Source organism: Schistocerca piceifrons, chromosome 1 (assembly GCF_021461385.2).
Source record: "Schistocerca piceifrons isolate TAMUIC-IGC-003096 chromosome 1, iqSchPice1.1, whole genome shotgun sequence".
NCBI lineage: Eukaryota > Metazoa > Arthropoda > Insecta > Orthoptera > Acrididae > Schistocerca > Schistocerca piceifrons.
The window spans coordinates 1,119,646,360-1,119,666,091 of NC_060138.1; the positions used below are offsets into that span (position 1 = coordinate 1,119,646,360).

A 19,732-nucleotide genomic window follows, 5' to 3' on the forward strand; every position below is an offset into this window, starting at 1 on the left:
ACATTCTTACCACGGAACACCGTTACCAAGGCCATTAGAACCCTTCGATGATGGGTGACTACTGCTTTGATCTTGTTAGGGAGAGTGGTAAAACGGCTAACAAAAGAAGAGCTCCGTCGTCGCATTTTTCAAAAACCAAAGACGATTAAAGGTGAAAATAGCTTCTGAACTAATTTGGACGTTTTATTGGGATCATGCCCATATAAAAATACAAAATAATATTGATTTCAAACGTTCTGAATGGGTATTTTTGTTTGACTTAACTGTATCAATTTTCGCTATTATAATTTTTTATTCTGCCGTGTATCTAGGAAATGTGACATCACAGAGAAAAACTGATTTTACGTGTATTCAGCACCCCAAAATTAGGTAAATCCACCCATTTACAAACCAGATGCAGAAAAATTTTAAAATTTGTTAACTAGCGTAATTAGTATTTTTAGCAGAAATAATGTTTGGTTTGAGTGTTGGCTTCACATGCTGAGAAGGGTTATAATTACGTGTGTGTAACGCGGCGGAAGGAGGGAGGCCTACCTGCAAACTGAGCAGTGGTGTGCTAGATATTAACCATCAACGTTGAGAAAGGCGCCACACGTTTTAGGGAAGATGTTCACTGATCTTTGCGTAGGCAGATACTCTTTTGCAGGTGGTATTTGATAATTATACAGACAACATAAATAAAATCATGTTTGTGTAGCTTATAATGCCCAGCAATCACAACTTGAAATTCGTGTATTAAACGGAAATTTGCAACTCTTTGCAATTTTGTCATACATAGAGATGGCTGGAGACAGTGGCTGTTATATAAAATAATTTTTGATGGTGTGGCTAGTTGCTGTACACCATCAACAATTATTTCCAACGCTTTCCGGACTATAACAGTTCATCATTTACTTACAAAGCGAAGAATAAAATTAAATGCAGTTTACTTAGACGTCCCCGGATTTCTTTCTGTGGGGAAAGTTGAAGGATATTTGCTATCGTGATCAACCGACAACGCCAGACAACATGCGTCAGCGCATTGTCAATGCATGTGTGAACATTACGGAAGGCGAACTACTCGCTGTTGAGAGGAATGTCATTACACGTATTGCCAAATGCAATGAGGTTGACGGACATCATTTTGAGCATTTATTGCGTTAATGTGGTATTTACAGATAATCACGCTGTAATAGCATGCGCTCTCAGAAATGGTAAGGTCACAGAGGTACATGTATGACATTGGAACAACCGAAATAAAATGTTCAAACGTACCTACGTTCTGTATTTTAATTTAAAAAACCTACCTGTTACCAACTGTTCGTCTAAAATTGTGAGCCATATTTTTGTGACTATTACAGCGCCATCTATCACAAAGCGAAAAAAAGTGGTCCAACTAAAACATTCATATTTTTTTTACGTACTACACGAGTATGTAATAAAAAATAGGGGTTCCTATTGTAAAAAACGCAGTTGATATCCGTTTGACCTATGGCAGCGCCACCAAGCGGGCCAACCATAGCGCCAGGTGGTTTCCCCCTTCAAGCGAAACAAGTTTCGTTCTTTGTAGTTTTTTCGTTTGACCCTTTCGTTCGTGAGATATTTGGCCCGGTCACGATCAATGGATCACCCTCTACAGCGTTGAAAATAAGCAAGTAGCACTATTTCTAGACCTAGGGACCTAGGGTGGCCTCGTTCTTGCCGTTGCATGTACTGACAGAAACCCTGTGCAACCTCCAGAACTCTAAATTCAGCTTAAAATCATCATCTTCACTTTTAGTTCACTCGGCCTGCCCTGCCGTATTGAAAAACGAAATTTGTTAAGTTAATACAATCATGAGCAGTCTCTATTTTACCCGTAAAAATGTTCCCTTCATATTTTACAATAGGTCACAGATTATATTCCAAGTAACATCCGTTGGGATATTAATAAACTACCGCAGAGTTGAAGAAAATGTTTTAGAATATCCTTTAAACGATGCTTTTGTATTCCTTCTTTACATAATCCCCACTCAGGTTTAAATATTTATCATGTCTCCTAACGAGTCGAAAAAAAAATTTGTGCATAAAATTCCACCGCGTGAGATTCTGCTAAATGGAAATGTCGTGTGGCTAGGGCCTCCCGTCGGGTAGACCGTTCGCCTGGTGCAGGTCTTTCGATTTGACGCCACTTCGGCGACCTGCGCGTCGATGGGGATGAAATGATGATGATTAGGACAACACAACACCCAGTCCCTGACCGGAGAAAATTTCCGACCCAGCCGGGAATCGAACCCGTGCCCTTAGGATTGACAGTCTGTCACGCTGACCACTCAGCTACCAGGGCGGACTGAGATTCTGCTATGACAGCATCTTGAATTTCTTCGTCGGAATCACGACGTTGAGACGCTAGTCACCTTTTCATGTGCATAAAGAGGTGGAAACCAAGGAGCAAAGTCTGGGTTGAAGGGTGAATGTCTGACAGCGTCTTATGTGGACTGATGCAACAGTTCCTTTATTTGCCGCGCAGATTCTGCCCGAGAGCACAGCGCAGATACAAGCACAGAATTTCTGGTAGCGTCATTGTTTCCCCTGCGATCTAGTGCAAAAAAGTCGAGAGAAATCTTTGGAAAGTTGTAGGACAGTTGAAATACGAGGGTTGAAATTGGGTTTGGATAGGAATATTTTAATAAATCAAACATAGAAATAATCCTTAGAATGTGATCTTTAATTACCAATATTCACTTTTTCACATAATCACCAGCCAATTGGATACGTTCCTGCCAACGATGAACAAATTTTCTAAAACCGTCACGAAAGATGTCGACACTGTTTCTGCCACCACAGTCTCTCAGTTCTCTCAACGTCGTCATCTCCTGTCACAACTGAATGTAGAAAGGCGTCACTTTCATTCTCGTAACGCTAGAGGAGTTCCTGGGAAATTTCAAATCTGTGCGTTTTCATTTCAGGAGTCAGCATGCGGGGTACCCATCGTGCACAGATCTTCCGGTAGCCAAGCAAAGCAATAATGTGACCTATACGTTCTTGTGAAATGCCGAGTGTGCTTGCAATTTCTCACTCAGTCATACGACTATCGTCCTGAATCGATCTGTCAACGTTTTGCTTGTGAAACTCGGTGGTTGCTGTCACAGGACGTCCAACTCTTTGCTTGTCACGCGAGTCAGATGTTCCAGCCTCCACATCTTTTAATCTTACTCGCCCAACGACGCTCAGTACTCACATCAACACAATCACCATAAACTGCTTTCATTCTCTGATGAATCTCATTTGGGGTGACTCCTTCTGCTGCCAAGAATTCAGTGACTGAACGTTGCTTAAATCACATTGACCGACATTCTGAGTAGGTAACAACACAACCGTTCAATTGTAAGGCTTCTCGCCAATTCGAGCTGTAGCTGAGTAAAGATTCGTGACTACTTCTGTCCTTCCACCCTTAAACAATACCTTTGACATACAATCTCTTCAAGTATCACATTCGATCTGTATACAGCGCAAAATCCACAATGAATATCAACAACATTCAGATCATTTTTTCTACTGAAAACCGTATTACAGAACGGGTTTCACATTTTGTGAGATTTTCCGTTGTAACACTCGTTTTAAATGGCTAAAGTAGGAGAATGAGAAACTACGTGATTTTCCCCCTATCGCAACGCAAGCCACACAACTGTTGGGCAAACGGTAGTAGCGTATCGCGATCGAATGCTACCGAAACTTCCAATATAAAAAAAGGAAAAGAAATTATCTTATGGCACACAAAAATCTCGATACGGAATCGAACATTGTTGGAACAGTCATGTGATATCTGATACGCGGCATTAGTGCTACCGTGCTACCGATACGTGGAGAGCTACAAGTTATTATTCTGCTTAAATTTATACAATTCACGAAACACAGGAGGAAATTGCGTAAAATGCATCCACCAGCGTAGACAATACAATCTCTGCGTTTGAATAAAGTTGCCGTAAGAGATTTTTCATACAATACGTACGCATTATCCAATTTTATGATGATTATTGAGTGAAACTAAGACTCAAAGACAAATTTCTTTTAAAAAATTGTTACATGACTCTGAAACCAACACTAGAAGAAACCGTATTTTATTTACTAATTAGAGATTAGAGCTGTTTACCAAGTGGGTTGAAAATGGGAATTTCGATTCCCTGCTTATACAGTAGAAAAATTGTAAATTGTAAATTTGTGGTAAGATCTTATGGGACCAAACTGCTTAGGCCATCGGACCCTAAACTTACACACTACTTAATTTAACTTAAACTAACTTAACGCTATGGACAACACGCACACCCCTGCCCGAGGGAGGACTCGAACCTCCCGACGGGGGCAGATACAGTAGAAAAAAGGGGGAAAACTTTTAATCAACTTGAAAAAAAGGCGATAACATTGAAATGATACATGGAAGATAATTGGGTACTGAATCACTAATGCACGAAATAAATCATATTAACCCTTTAATGCATACTGTAGCTGATAAGCTACAGACCTCATTTCTTCGATTTATTCCATATGGAGAAACATTTTCGATCAAATTCGTTATGTAGCTAAGTGTATACACTCCGCTGCAGTTTCTAGTAGTTCTTCATAGCGATCATAGATGGCAGGACGAGCTGAAGCAGTTCGACAGTGAGCTGTGTGGACATACTGCCAAGTGTGTGTTTTGGCGGAAAGTTGAGGTGTGTTTTTGGTGTTTGTGCACTGATTTCTGGGTTTGAAAATTACTTTTTCATTTTGAAAACGTAAGTATATATGGTGTAAACAGTTAATTCGAGTGTCTTTGCGATAGATTTGAAATGAGGCCTGTTTTTGTGTATGTAGCTTATCAGCTACATTTTTCATTTACTGCATTTCAGGCGCTGACGTAAAAATGTCTCGAAAGAGTCAAGAAGAAATGCTTATGGAATGGTTAGAGATTCCACTAAGCAGTGATGACGATCTTGAGTGTTTCTCTGACGATTCCATTCAAGATGAGACATATGTTGCTCCAGAATCTGTTGATTGTGATAGTGACAGTAGTGACGAAGAAAGTCAAGTACCAGTAATTAGGACTGAAGATGTTTCTGGAACAAGACAATCTGATGTTATAATGAAGGAATCGACGTCACAGTTGTCTGATAATGCTCTGAAACTGCCATGCAGCAGCAAAAATGTTACCAAAAACAGCAGGAGTGTGGTTTGGAAAGATAAACAGTTGATTATTCCCGAACTGCAGTCAAAATTTCATGGCAATACTTCGTTACCAGAAGAAGTAATAGACTTAAATACTCCATACCAATTCTTCAAACATATATTTCCATCTAAATTGTTTGATCTAATTGTCGAAGAGTCTCATAGATACAGTGTGCAGTGTAATCCTGATAGACCAATAGATTTATCCTGTGATGACATAAAAAATTTATAGGCATCTGTCTCGTAATGTCAATAGTTCATGTACCTAATACGAGGGATTACTGGGGAGAAGTTACTGGTACTCATCTGATCAAGACAACAATGACAGTGAATCAGTATGAGCAAATACGTAAGTTTCTTCACTTCAATGACAACAGTGCAATGATACCCAGGGGTGAAAAAGGTCATGATAGACTCTTCAAGATAAGACCCATAATAGAATTGATGAGATCTCGGTTTCAAACAATACCTGTTGAGGAGTGTGTTTCTGTTGATGAACAGATATGTTCAACAAAGGCTAGAAGTTATTTGAAACAATACATGCCAAACAAGCCTCATAAATATGGATACAAATTATTTGTTATTAGTGGCATATCTGGTTATGCCTACGATTATGAGATTTTCACTGGAGATGAAAATGAACCAGAAAAAAGAGTGACTGGGGAGGAAGACTTGGGAGCAAGTGCAAATGTTGTAGTTCGACTCAGTAGGATACTACCAAGAAATATGAACCACAAACTGTACTGTGACAATTATTACACAAGTCTGCCACTGCTTGTATGGTTACATAAACAAGGAATTTACTCACTTGGGACAGTCAGAAGAAACAGAGTGCCAGACTGCAAGCTCCCTTCAGAAGCTGAGCTGAAGAAAATGGCACGAGGTGCATCAGTAGAGCGCGTCGCAACAGTGGATGGTGTCGACATATCAAATGTAGTGTGGAAAGATAACAAGAGTGTGATGTTGCTTTCTACACTTGCTGGACAGCAGCCTATTCATGAAGCAGGGAGGTATGACAAAAAAACAAAGTCAAGAATAACAATACCTTGTCCACAAATAATTAAGCTCTACAATAAACATATGGGAGGTGTTGACCTTCTTGACAGCATAATGGGTCGACATAAAATTCTTGTGAAAAGTCGAAAATGGTATATAAGATTGTTTTACCATCTCCTGGACATGGGAGTAGTCAATTCCTGGCTGTTGTATAGGAGAGTAGCAGAAACCAAAGGGATTAGGAGAACTATGAAACTCTCCGAATTTCGAATGGAAATTGCTCACTGTTTGTGTCGCTCAGGTCAAACTTCAGCAAAACGTGGAAGGCCAAGTAATGAACTCGAAAACCAAATACAAGCTAAGAAGACAAAGGGGCCCACAGCACATGTACCTCCACAAGATGTAAGGCTGGATCAAGTAGGTCACCTGCCTTCGTACTTGCAAGTGAGACAGAGGTGCAAAATGCCAGGATGCAAGGGATTTTCCTGGGTTCAGTGTAATAAATGTGCAGTTGCATTGTGTTTGCACAAACAAAAGAACTGTTTTCAAACTTTTCATGTAAAGTGATTATCACATGCTTGGGTACAAACCTGTTGGAACTAGATACCTTATTGTTCATATATAAACGTGTATAAAATATACAATAAATGCTCAATATTTACAACATTAATGTCCTATTTATTATTTTAGGATTTTTCCCTTCCTATACAAAGTATTTAATCATAATCAACAATTAAATTACGAGAGATTTGGTCAAAATTGAGGGAGCAAAATAAGCACATTTATTGTGGCACGTAAGGTGTTACCTCAAAATGTAGCTGATCAGCTACAAAGCGATTTTCAACAATAGTGCTTTGTTAATTTAATTTAAAAAAATTTTCAATATTTTTTTCGAAATGTAGGCACTATAAACTAAACATGGTAATTTTTACAGCTTGAAATAAAAAATCATGCATTTAAGGGTTAAACTGAATTGTTATTGCAGTCGCGAGAATAAAACGCAGCGGTAAGATTAGTCGTCGAGTTGGAACTTAGCGACTTTGCTAGATCACAGCACGAGCGAAAGCTCGAAAACTGGGCTAAATATCTCGTCCACTGCGATCTTTTATTTATTTTATCAGTTGCAATATTCGTATATGGCCTTTACAATAGAAGACAATGCAGTCTGTTTTTAGAGTTATTACTATTATTATTATTAAGAACCGTAGTAAACTAATAAAACATATTACACCGGCTACCTGCAATTCATAAAGTTTGAGGAAAACAGTATTCATTACTATGTGTAGCTGCAAGGTGTTCCATTCCAGAATACAGAAGAAATATCAAACTAAGCGTGTATCAATGACTTGGTGGCACTAGGGACGCACAAGAAAAAAAATGGTTCAAATGGCTCTGCACACTATGGGACTTAACATCTGAGTTCATCGGTCCCCTAGAACTTAGAACTACTTAAACCTAACTAACCTAAGGACACCACAAACATCCATGCCCGAGACAGGATTCGAACCTGCGACCATAGCGGTTGCGCAATTCCAGACTGTAGCGCCTAGAACCGCTCGGCCACCACGGCCGGCAAGGACGCACAAGAGCTATAACTCAAAAGCATCTCACATTTATGTAGGGCAGAAAACGTCAGATGGTAAATAATTACTTTAAATACAAACACATTAATGCCGAAATTAAGACAGTTTAAAAAAAATGGAAAAGAAGGCATGCTGGATAGCTCACTGCTCTTATTAATATATCAAAAATAAAGATTTTCGCTGCAGAAACAGTCAGCACAGTTATAAAAACCTTTGTAGACAAAATAGTGGCACAAACGGCGACAGACAAACCATATTTACTATCGGACAATAACAAAGACAACAATTATTTCCTCCTCTTGCCTTTAAGGGAAGCAGGAAATACTGAAAAAAATAATTTACATTTCAGTACATGCCCTGCTGTTCACAGCATACACTGTTCAATGACCTGTCATCTACTTTAGGAAGCCACCTTGTCTTATCGGAAATTTTCAAATATGGCCCCAGGATGAGCTGATTGAAAACTAAGAAACACATTGTTATACTTAAGCCCAGTAAAGGTCCTAAAATTGCTGAATCTTATAGACCAATGGAACTATCATCTAGTATAGGAAGAACCATGAAAAGATTGATAAATCAAAGGGCAGTACGATGGCTGGAGTGAATGAACGCTCTGCCAAAGTCTCAATTTGGCTTCAGGAAAGTTAATATGACAATAGAGAATACTCTGTTGTCTAATGATAGACTTTAAGCTTTTGAACGGATATAAAGATTAATTGCTGAATTTTTAGATATTCGTTATCGTATGACAAAGTGCAAAAAATAAATACATGATACCACAAAACTGGAAAGACTTGGAATGCCAGTTAGTTCATACAAATATTCTGTAGTTTCGTGAAAGGAAGAAGTTCATTAGTGAGATTCAACGGTAAAATCATTGGTCTGAGATCAGTAAATATTGGTCTACCACAAAGAGCAATTTCTAGTCACTTACTTGGCATAATTTATACATCCGACCTCGAAACTGTTATTCCTCCACCCACGAAGATACTAAAATGCATAGTTGAAATTTATATTTACTCTAGCAGGAAGACGATGCATCGCGTGGCAGAGAATCGTGATATGACAATTAAACAGACTAATGGATGACGTTCTCACAGTGGATTAGAAACATCAGCTGAAAAATCAGTGGTAGTAATCTTGGAATGCAGGCTTTCGTGGCCTGATACCTGTTTTAGGGCCGTAAGGCTGTAGTCCGACGCATAATCTTCTGCCTAACGTTTCGTCTTCCAGTGCTGGAGACATCATGAGAAGCTTTAACGACTCCCTCACTACAATCGGCGCAACTCCGAGAACTGGCAGCGGTCTGATGACGTCACGAATCGACCATTGCGTGAATACATATAAATAGTTCGGTTTACAGAGCTTGTTGGAGTCGGTAACTACTTTCTGACGATATCTCCAGCATTGAAAGATGAAACATTAGGTAGAGAATGATGCCCTGGACGACGGCCTTATGCCCATAGAACAAATCTCACCAAGTAGTAAACTTCAACAGACATACACCAACTACAGAGCAGTAAATATGATATAGGTTCACAGGCTTTCCCAATAAACTCGCAACCACATTTCTTGAACTAGTTTTGACTCCTACTTAATATGACCTCCTCATGTATAAAATTTAATGCGCCCCTACTATACACCTGTGTTGTATGTGGTGAGGAGCCACTTAATATGGGCTCCTCATATGCAAAATTTAGTGAACCCCTGCAAGACACCTGTGCCGTATGTGGTGAGCAGCCAACCCCAGAATATTACTCAACATATGTAGAGTACTCATAAGAATCAAAGCTTGTAAGATAAGTAGTTAAATCTCCGTAACTGTAATATACTGCAGGAGAGCATATTCGTTTGTACCAACAGTGTAGGAAGTAACTGTTACTGAGCCAACAATGCAAGAGTGCAACTGGCGCAGCGTACCAGCGTCACTTCTATTCAGTGTTGCCAACTTGTACGATAATTTTGGGGGTACAGGATAATTTAAACGCTTGTACTGCGTACGATAGTACCTTGTACGATACAGGCTAAACATTAGATAGTTCCCCTGTTTTGCTTGTCACAGCGAAATGAAACGAGTACAAATGATTCTGACAGCATTCCAGTCGGAGATGACATTTAAACCGCGCACTGCAGTAACAGACTCAGGCATATCTAAGGCAATAATAATTAATCTGAGTTGCTGTCGCATAGCGCCTTTAGTTGAAGTGTTTACAGATCTTGAGTTCCTGCATGGGAATTAACTGGTTCAACTGGCTCTGAACACTATGGGACTTAACATCTCAGATCATCAGTCCCCTAGAACTTAGAACTATTTAAACCTAACTAACCTAAGGACATCACATACATCCATGCCCGAGGCAGGATTCGAACCCGCGACCGTAGCAGTCCCGCGGTTCCGGATTGAAGCGCCTAGAACCGCACGGCCACCGCGGCCGGCAAACATGGGAATTACGGCTTACAATTAGGGTTAAACTACTGTTTAAAAAAATGCGTGACTCCGGAAGCGAGAGTGACGAGGAAGCTCAACGTAGCTGTTACACAGAAAACAGAAGTACCGAAAAGAATGGGAATAAAATCCACAGTTCCGTGGTTTGACTGGATCGGTTAAAGAGAATGTTTTTCGTGCGCAGTGTGTGTTGTACAAATGTGTTTTTGCAGCTGAACAATATGTGATTTTGGGTTCGGATGATGACGTAACTGTCAAAAACCGGCTCGTGTAACAAATAATAAATGTTGTAGATTATTACACCAATTTTGTGTGTGTTTCGTACATAATGTACAAAATATTCTTCCAAGAACGGACGGAAAAGTGCAGTTTCAAACTCAGAGAATTTTGTCTCAGTGCAGCACTTCAGCTAGTGACAGCAAGAAAATTGCGTTGGAAAAAACAAAAATGTAAGAGACTGAAAAACGGTCATTAACTTGCATGTCAACTAGCCTCGACGAGAGAAATTATAGTGACTCAAATTTCTAGGTCGCACTAAAACCACAAATATTGTGAAAAATGCGATAGATACGTATGCGAGTGAAGACTTAACAGACATTTTGAACAAAATTAAATTCAGCGGTTTAATATACGAGTCCAGTGATATCAGTAGCGTGAAAAGCTTCTGCATATGTGTGACGTACTACAACGACAGAAATAAAAAAGAGGAGATTTAAGTTTTTTAAGTTAGCACGGGTGTATCCTGCAAGACGGCTGTATACTACAGCCATTTCTCTATTCAGAGATGCGGACATCGATATTAAGAGTAAAATAGTTCCGCAAATGACGGACACAACACTATGTTCGGCGGAAACTCCGGTTGGCAGTGAGGGTGGAAAAAGAACTTCCAGGTATCATTTTGATAAAGTGCATTTCCCATGCCCAGCACATATGAACAAGTGAAGCATGCAAAATATTACCTAGAAGGCTCGAGGATTTGTGCGGGAACATATATGCTGTGTTCAACACTAACACCTGTGTCTAGATGGTTATCTTTGTCACAAGTGGTTGATCGGATTATACAAGGAGGCGCAAATAAAAGGACCCAGACGAGTAGATACGACTGGACGTGGATTTATCATATGACCAGACCTACAGTTAGTTCCAACAGGATGGAGCAACCGCCCATACAGCCGGCCGAACCTTGGAGCACATTTACACAATCTTCATGCCTGACAGAGTTGTTAGCAGCAGAGTTCAGTCAGGTAGCGGCCCTCGCTGGCCATTCAGATCACCTGGTCTGTCAGTGTGCGATTACTTTGTATGGGGAGTCCTCAAGTCTAAAGTGTATCGCAACAACCCTCATAGTCTTCAAGAACTCCAGCAGAACATTTCAGATGAGACTACTGCAATTTCAGCAGTCTAGCTTTGATCCGCCTTCAACAACTCGCTGACCAGGGCCCAAAAATTAACAAGAGATGAGTGATGGTCATTTTCAACATCTGCTGTAGCCAGGTTAGTACTGTGTTTCCTTTCTTGTGCTGTATTTCTTTGTACCCTTGAACTCTGTTCTCCGGGTCACTTTTATTTTCCCCTCACTGTAGAACAATGGGAACCCCTAAAAATTTTGCACGAAAAGTGCTTTAGAAGAACGTCTGCAGTCAGTAGAAGCTACCCTAGCAACAACGTATGATCCATAAACGAAAGTTTACTTCTGTTCCCTTTAGTGGAGTCTCCCAAGATTCTCCCGTGCTGAATGAACTTTTTCATGGTGAACAGAAGCTTATTACAGTGCTGCAGAACAGGATGTCCTCAACCTACAGAAGTATTTGGAACCAGTACATGAAAGAACAGCATGTGTAGCAAACAAACGCCAAGAATATAAATCCTACAGGCGAAAATCATTTAAAACTACAGGAACGGGTATATCTGGGCGTAAAAGTGATGAGCGAGTTTAATAGGCTTGATCTTCAAAATAATGTTGTAACAAAAAATGTATGTACTAGCTGTCGTGATTTTCGTCGGTTAAGGAAAAGGTTTGATTTTAGTGATGGTACCACTTTTGTTTCTATGACCTGTCTCCATCCCTCTAAAGCAACCACCGTATATTCTTCCAAACCTCCTTCCCTTTTTCGGATCATTGCCAGTGAGACTGGAATTGTTAATTCCGTTGACTATAGTAATGCCCAGAAAATAGTTAACATTGGGTAACAATGAAAACTGGTCCAAGTTTTTTTTACTGATTTTAGATAATTGTGATACAGTGATTTCAGAAATGGCACTGGTTCTGATCAGTCAGGCCAGGTTTTTGAATTATTGACTTTTCGTATATGCTGACACCTATAGCACAAACCTGAGCAAATGCCAACTTATTATTCCACAATTTACATTGTTGTACATTAACTCGTCTTTTTATTTGCAGCAAATGCAGTGCCTTCAGCACGCATTCGGTGCAAAAATAATCCCGATATATTCTGCTACATCTGTGGGGGAATACACCCTGGCTACTAAGAGAAATGCAGTCACAAGTTTCATAAAGCGCACTTACCTAACTTATTTTGGTATGCCGATTGGCGACCAAGATAAAACTTGGGCACCACACATGATATGCGAGACATGCTCCAGGTATCTTTGTCAGTGCACCAAGGGCAAGAAGAGTTCACTGAAATTTGGAATTCCCATGGTGTGGAGGTAACCGACAAACCAAGCCACAGACTGGTATTTCTGTGCTATTCACGTGACTGGATTCAATAAGAACACCCAGAGCAGCCTCGTGTATCCTGATCAGATCTTGCATCGGCACGTCGTCCTGTAGCTCGTTGTGAGGAAATTCCAGCGCCACTTTTCAGAGAACTTCCTGACGTTAAAGACGACGATGCAACTAGTGGGGAAGAAAGAGAAGAAGAAGAATATTCAGATGTAAATGATGGTGCTCCAACTCCTTTTTCTCAGGAGAGCTCAATGATCTAGTTCGCGATTTCAGCTTGTCAAAATCTTCTCCCAAACGGTTGTCATCACGATTGAAAGAAAGAAACCTGTGACAGTGTTCGAATCGCCTTCTACCGCAACTGACACAAAGAGCTCCTCAGATTTTATTCAGAAGGAAAGTACTTGGTTTAATGTACAGATATCTGAGGCTTCTGCACAAACTTGGAATGCCTAGGTGTGAACCGAAAGATTGGAGACTGCTTCCCGACAGCAGCAAGCGATCACTGACATATGTATTGCTGCACAACGGTAGCCGGTGGGCATGTGTACCTCTTGCCCACTTGACTACACTGAAGGAGAATTATGAAGCGGTACAGTACGTGTTGGAGAAAATTTGTTATGATCAGCATAGGTGGACGATTTGTAGCACTGAAGATGGTGAACATTCTGTTCGGACAACAATCGGGGTACACCAAGCACCCATGTTTTCTGTGCGTGTCGGACATAGGGACAGGGCTCAACATTACCGAAATAATGGCTGGCCTCTATGTGAGGAGCTAGTGCCTGGCAGATCTCTGAATGTCATCAACAACCCTCTGGTGAACAGAGTGAAGGTACTCTTCCCACCGCTGCACATCAAGTTTGACTTGATGAAACAGTTCACCAAAGCTCTGGGCAGAAATGGTGGATCCTTCACTTACTTGTGCCAGGCTTTTCCAGGAATGACCATGGAGAAGCTGAAAGCTGGTATCTTCGACGGTTCGCAGATCCGCAAGCTCATCCATTTCCATTCTGTTCATAGACTTTCCGAATTACGGAATTCGGAAAGTCTATGAACAGATTGGAAATGGAAGTGTGGACTGCTTTTGTTCTGAAACTTCCTGGCAGATTAAAACTGTGTGCCGGACCGAGACTCGAACTCGGGATCTTTGCCTTTTGCGGGCAAGTGCTCTACCATCTGAGTTACCCAAGCACGACTCACGACCCGTCCCCACAGCTTTACTTCCGCCAGTACCTCGTCTCCTACTTTCGAAACTTCTCAGAAGCTCTCCCGCGAACCTTGCGGAACTAGCACTCCTGGAAGAAAGGCTATTGCGGAGACATGGCTAAGCCACAGCCTGGGGGATGTTTCTAGATTGAGATTTTCACTCTGCACCAGAGCGTGCGCTGATATGAAACTTCCTGGCAGATTAAAACTACGTGCCAGACCTAGACTCAAACTTGGGAGCTCTGCCTTTCGCGGGTAAGTGCTCTACCATCTGAGCTACCCAAGCACGATTCACGACCCGCCTCCACATCTTTACTTCCGCCAATACCTCGTCTCCTACTGTCTACTGTAAGCTGTGTGCTTGGGTAGCTCAGATGGTAGAGCACTTGCCTACGAAAGGTAAAGGTCCCGAGATCGAGTCTCGGTCCGGCACACAGTTTTAATCTGCCAGTAAGTTTCATATCAGCGCACGCTCCGCTGCAGAGTGAAAATCATTCTGGAAACATCCCCCAGGCTGTGGCTAAGGCCGGTATTACACTATCAAATTTCTTTGTCAAAGATTTGATCAAAGATGTGATCCAATATTCCGTCCAATATATTTGACAAAGATCTTTGACGTAGCGCTACAAGGGGTATTACACTGTCATCAAAGTTTTCGTCAAAGTTCAAGATGGCTGACAACAACTTGTTATTAACCACAGCAGTTCTACGTACTCCAATTACATTGTGTACACATGCGGAAAAGAAGTGGGGGGAAAAAATGGAACCATACATACGAGGTTGACAGTCTTAAAAGTGCTGGGATTACAACTTGATAATAAATTCAGTTGGGAGGAGCACACTCCAGAACTGCAGATAGGCCTTAAAAAATCTGTATTTGCAATTCGAGTGTTAGCAGACATAGGCAACATAAAAATGAAAAAGCTTGCATACTTTCATTCCATAATGTCATATGGGATAATATTTTGGGGTAAATCTTGAAGTCAAACAAAAGTTTTCAAGGTCCAAAAGCGTGTAATACGTATTATTTGTGGAGTAAATTCACGGAACTCCTGCAGAAACCTCTTCAAAGAACTGCGTATACTAACTACTGCCTCTCAGTATATTTACTTCTTAATGAAATTTGTCGTAAATAATATATCTCTTTTTCCAACAAACAACTCAGTTCATACATACAATACCAGGAACAAAAATGATCTGCACAAGGACTTAAAAGCACTTACTTTAGTTCAAAAAGGGGTCCACTACTCAGGAACACTCATCTTCAATAATTTGCCAGGAAACATAAAAAATTTAGTTAGAAATAAAGATCAGTTTAAAAGGAGCCTGAAAGACTTACTACTGGCCAACTCCTTCTAGTCCATTGGCGAAATTTTTAATAGAAACAAATGATGTATTGTATTTATTCATACTATTAGTATTGTTATTTCAGCTTAAAAAAATCGACATGTTCCACATCCACGAGGATCTCCTAAGCACGAATCTATGGAACGAAAAACTAATCTAATCTGGGTGAAGCCGTGGGTTTTACGACGACACAATAAAAGCATTCAACAAAACTTGTTACGTGAGCTTACAGTGGAAGACGTCAAGTCGTACATCAATTACTTAAGAATGGATGAGCATACATTTCTGTATGTGCTCAATGAAGTGTATCCTCATATCACAAAGCACAATGTTCACTTAAGAACTGCTACATCTTCAGAAGACAGGCTCACTATAACACTCCGATTCCTTGCTACAGGAGAGGGTTAGGTTAGGTCAGGTTACGTCTCCAATCTTCTTAATCGATTTTTGTATTCAGGGTGCCTCACGTTGTAATGCGCCTCATCAGCTTCAGACATCTCTATTAATTTTGTAGTTGTCGGCACACACCAATTGTATTTACCGGCAATGGTTATAAAAACACTACAGACGACAGAACGCTGCAGCGATGCTAGCGCTCCATGTGGTAACATGTCACATTGCAGTGAACAGAAGACAAGCGGTTTCTTTGATCAAATATACAGCGAGGCCCTAGATTTGATCAAATATTGGACGACATTTGACAAAGTCCCTATTACACTATCAAATATCTTTGACAAAGATATTGGACAAAGATATTGGACAAAGAAATTTGATAGTGTAATACCGGCCTAAGCCATGTCTCCGCAACATCCTTTCTTCCAGGAGTGCTAGTTCTGCAGGGTTCGCAGGAGAGCTTCTGAGAAGTTTGGAAAGTAGGAGACGAGGTACTGGCGGAAGTAAAGCTGTGGGGAGGGGTCGTGAGTCGTGCTTGGGTAGCTCAGATGGTAGAGCACTTGCCCGCAAAAGGCAAAGGTCCCGAGTTCGAGTCGGTCCGGCACATAGTTTTAATCTGCAAGGAAGTTTCACATCGGCGTACACTCCGCTGCAGAGTGAAAATCTAATCCTGCTTTTGTTCTGGTGGTGAAGAACTTTCTGTGCATCAAGAACGCGACGAACTACGTAGAAATTGTTACCACTATGCTGGCTACTTTCAGACACATTGGATGTAACGTAAGTGTGAAAATGCATTACTTGTTCTCACATATAGATCGGTTTCCCGCGAGTGTGGGGTATGAGAGACAAGCAGGGCGAGCGATTCCATCGGGAGATAAAACAGGTGGTGACCACGTGTCAGGGACGCTGGAGGGCAGTCATGTTGGCATATTACTGCTGGACTTCGATGAGAGTCGTCGCTGCTGCTGGGCATTCTAGATGTTCCAGAAGACATAAAAGCAAGCCCTGAATTTTGAACTCTGACAGCTTAACATACAACTAAAGTATACTAATATCTGCTATATAAAGTACATTGTTATCTCTTGTTTAATTGTGTTTAATTAATTAATTGAATTTGACATAGTGTGTTTTGTGTTAACAAAAAGAGATTCCTCTGAAAGGCCGATTCTGAAAAAAAATTAGTAACGAAATAAATAGGTCATTTCACAAAATTAAACACATTTCTTCATAGCTCGCTGTCTTCTGAAATCGAAATAGCACAAAGACCTGACCTGATGAAGTATAACGGATGTTAGTTTCGAAATCAGGGGTACAAAATTGATCAGAAATAGTTCAGAATCTTAAACAACTCTTGGAAACTTTATTTTTGTTCCCCAGTGTAATCCGTGAAGAAAATCTGCTGTTATTAACATTCCCTGTGAAGTAAAGAATGCAACTGTACCTCTGGAGTGCAGGTAAACACATGCGCGATCTTGATGGAAATAATGATTTCAAAGTACAGGTGGAGTTTGCACTGCCGCTGATTTCTTTGCCTCACAGGAGCGCTTCTTGTGAAAGTTTTCGAAAGTGAGTTTAATAATAAAAAAAGGAGATTAGAAATAGGCTGGCGTTAGATACTGTAAACGGGCTCATTTTGTCGTCCCAACTCGTGAAAGGATGTGAATCACCGAGAAGATGCTGAATTCAACTGACGACAGATTAATATAATTACTGTAGCAACTGCAGGAGATGATGGATGAATAGAGCGAGAGATACGTCTGCTAATCCTGTTTGTGATCATCAGTATTGTAAGTACCTAAAATATGAACTCTCCACTATCGTCAGCGTTATTAAGGCGACGATTACTACAACTGCTGCTGATGCAACTACTACTACTGCTACTACTACCACTTCTACTACTACTGCTACTACACATACGTCTCTGCCGCGATTATTCAGTGATATAAGTGGTAGATTTCCTATTCTTACTAATATAACTAGTTAATCTTTGCGCTTGTTTTAACGTTTTGTGTATGATGTACAATAATTGTGAAGCATAATATATAATTTTGAGTGATTGATACAATGTTTTTGCATTTAAAAGTTGGCAACCCTGTTTCTATTTGAGTTTTCTAGTGTGAACTTTTCTCTTAGTAACCCCAATGTATTTTTTATTTTGTATTCCAAATAGTATGTCGGCTGCAATTTCTGAAATTTAATGTATATTATGTTGGTAACAGTGCTTACATGTATGCAATGTTATACATTTGCGTTGGTGTTCCTGTAGTGTCAAGAATGTGCGTGGGGTCCTGATGTCCCCAGTGTGAGTTCCGTGTAGCTCATTTATGCAGAATGGAAACGTATAATTTAGTAAATAATAAAGCATTGAAAACTGGCGTATCACCCGGCGTGATGGTATGGGGTGCCATTGGTTACACGTCTCGGTCACCTCTTGTTCGCATTGACGGCACTTTCAACAGTGGACGTTACATTCAGATGTGTTACGACCCGTGGCTCTACCCTTCATTCGATCCCTGCGAAACCCTACATTTCAGCAGGATAATGCACGACCGCATGTTGCAGGTCCTGTACGGGCCTTTCTCGATACAGAAAATGTTCGACTGCTCCCCTGGCCAGCACATTCTCCAGATCTCTTACCAATTGAAAACGTCTGGTCAATGGTGGTCGAGCAACTGGCTCGTCACAATACGCCAGTCACTACTCTTGATGAACTGTGGTATCGTGTTGAAGCTGCATGGGCAGCTGTACCTGTACACGCCACCCAAGCTCTGTTTGACTCAATGCCCAGGCATATCAAGGCCATTATTACGGCCAGAGGTGGTTGTTCTGGGTACTGATTTCTCAGGATCTATGCACCCAAATTGCGTGAAAATGTAATCACATTTCAGTTCTAGTATATTATATTTGTCCAATGAATACCCTTTATCATCTGCATTTCTTCTTGGTGTAGCAATTTTAATGGCCAGTAGTGTATGTATTGCATACAGATTATAACTGTAGTCCTCAATGTAACCCTGTATATTTTATTTTATTTTTCAACAGCAATGAATAAACGACTCAGAACATATGAAGATATGTATATAATGCACTTATGAACGAGTTGGACCAGGAAGACGAGTCATTTGGAGGCCCAGATTCTGATGAAGATCCTGAGTTTGTCGAAATACAGGAACTATCAGGTACTGGAGAGAGTGCCGAAGACGACGATAATAGTCATGTCAGTCCTTCCAGCTCAAACATCCTTCTACGTAAGAATGGCTATAAATGGTCTCCAAGTACACCATTAACAGGGGACGAACTAAATCCAGAAATTTATTCCCTGAACTCACTGGACCAAAAGGGCGCCGGCCGGAGTGGCCGAGCGGTTAAAGGCGCTACAGTCTGGAACCGCACGACCGCTACGGTCGCAGGTTCGAATCCTGCCTCGGGCATGGATGTTTGTGATGTCCTTAGGTTAGTTAGGTTTAAGTAGTTCTAAGTTCTAGGGGACTTATGACCACAGCAGTTGAGTCCCATAGTGCTCAGAGCCATTTTGAACCAAAAGGGCAAACAAGGTCTATTTCTAGTCCAACTGAAACGTGACAGTTATTATTGACAGATGAAATAATGATTGTCCTTTACACGAGCGAAGAAATTACTCGCAGATGTTCTTCAACCAGACATACGTAGAGTTACCATACATACAGAAAATCAAAAACGTGTTGCTATAATAAACAGTATTGTAGAACTAAGAGCTGTCATTGATCTCTTGTATCTCTCCCGAGTAAACAAGGCTGCTCGCGAAAAATTTATAAGAACCGTGGTCTCCTAAATTTGGCAATGCCTCTTCGCGCTGCAATGCCACAAAGGCGATTTAAGTTTTTGACTAGTTGTCTGAGATTCGATGACAATGTAACCCACATACATAGA

General features: G+C 40.7%; 1 protein-coding gene across 1 annotated transcript; it reads left to right on the plus strand.

Moving 5' to 3' along the window:
* Positions 1-5,409: 5,409 nt before the first annotated feature.
* LOC124778153 (piggyBac transposable element-derived protein 2-like) lies at positions 5,410-13,137 on the plus strand. Its single transcript, XM_047253625.1, has 3 exons — positions 5,410-6,576; positions 12,590-12,858; positions 13,017-13,137. The coding sequence occupies exons 1-3, from the start codon at positions 5,410-5,412 to the stop codon at positions 13,135-13,137; spliced, it is 1,557 nt and encodes a 518-aa protein (XP_047109581.1).
* The last annotated feature ends 6,595 nt before the right edge of the window (positions 13,138-19,732 follow it).

What these genes read in the sequence shown, in the direction of transcription:
- LOC124778153 (XM_047253625.1), top strand. Translation starts at nt 5,410, where the DNA reads ATGTCAATAGTTCATGTACCTAATACGAGGGATTACTGGGGAGAAGTT. An exon ending in AAGATGTAAGGCTGGATCAA is followed by an intron (nt 6,577 to 12,589) that starts GTAGGTCACCTG and finishes TTTTATTTGCAG; the next exon opens with CAAATGCAGTGCCTTCAGCA. An exon ending in GGAATTCCCATGGTGTGGAG is followed by an intron (nt 12,859 to 13,016) that starts GTAACCGACAAA and finishes GCCACTTTTCAG; the next exon opens with AGAACTTCCTGACGTTAAAG.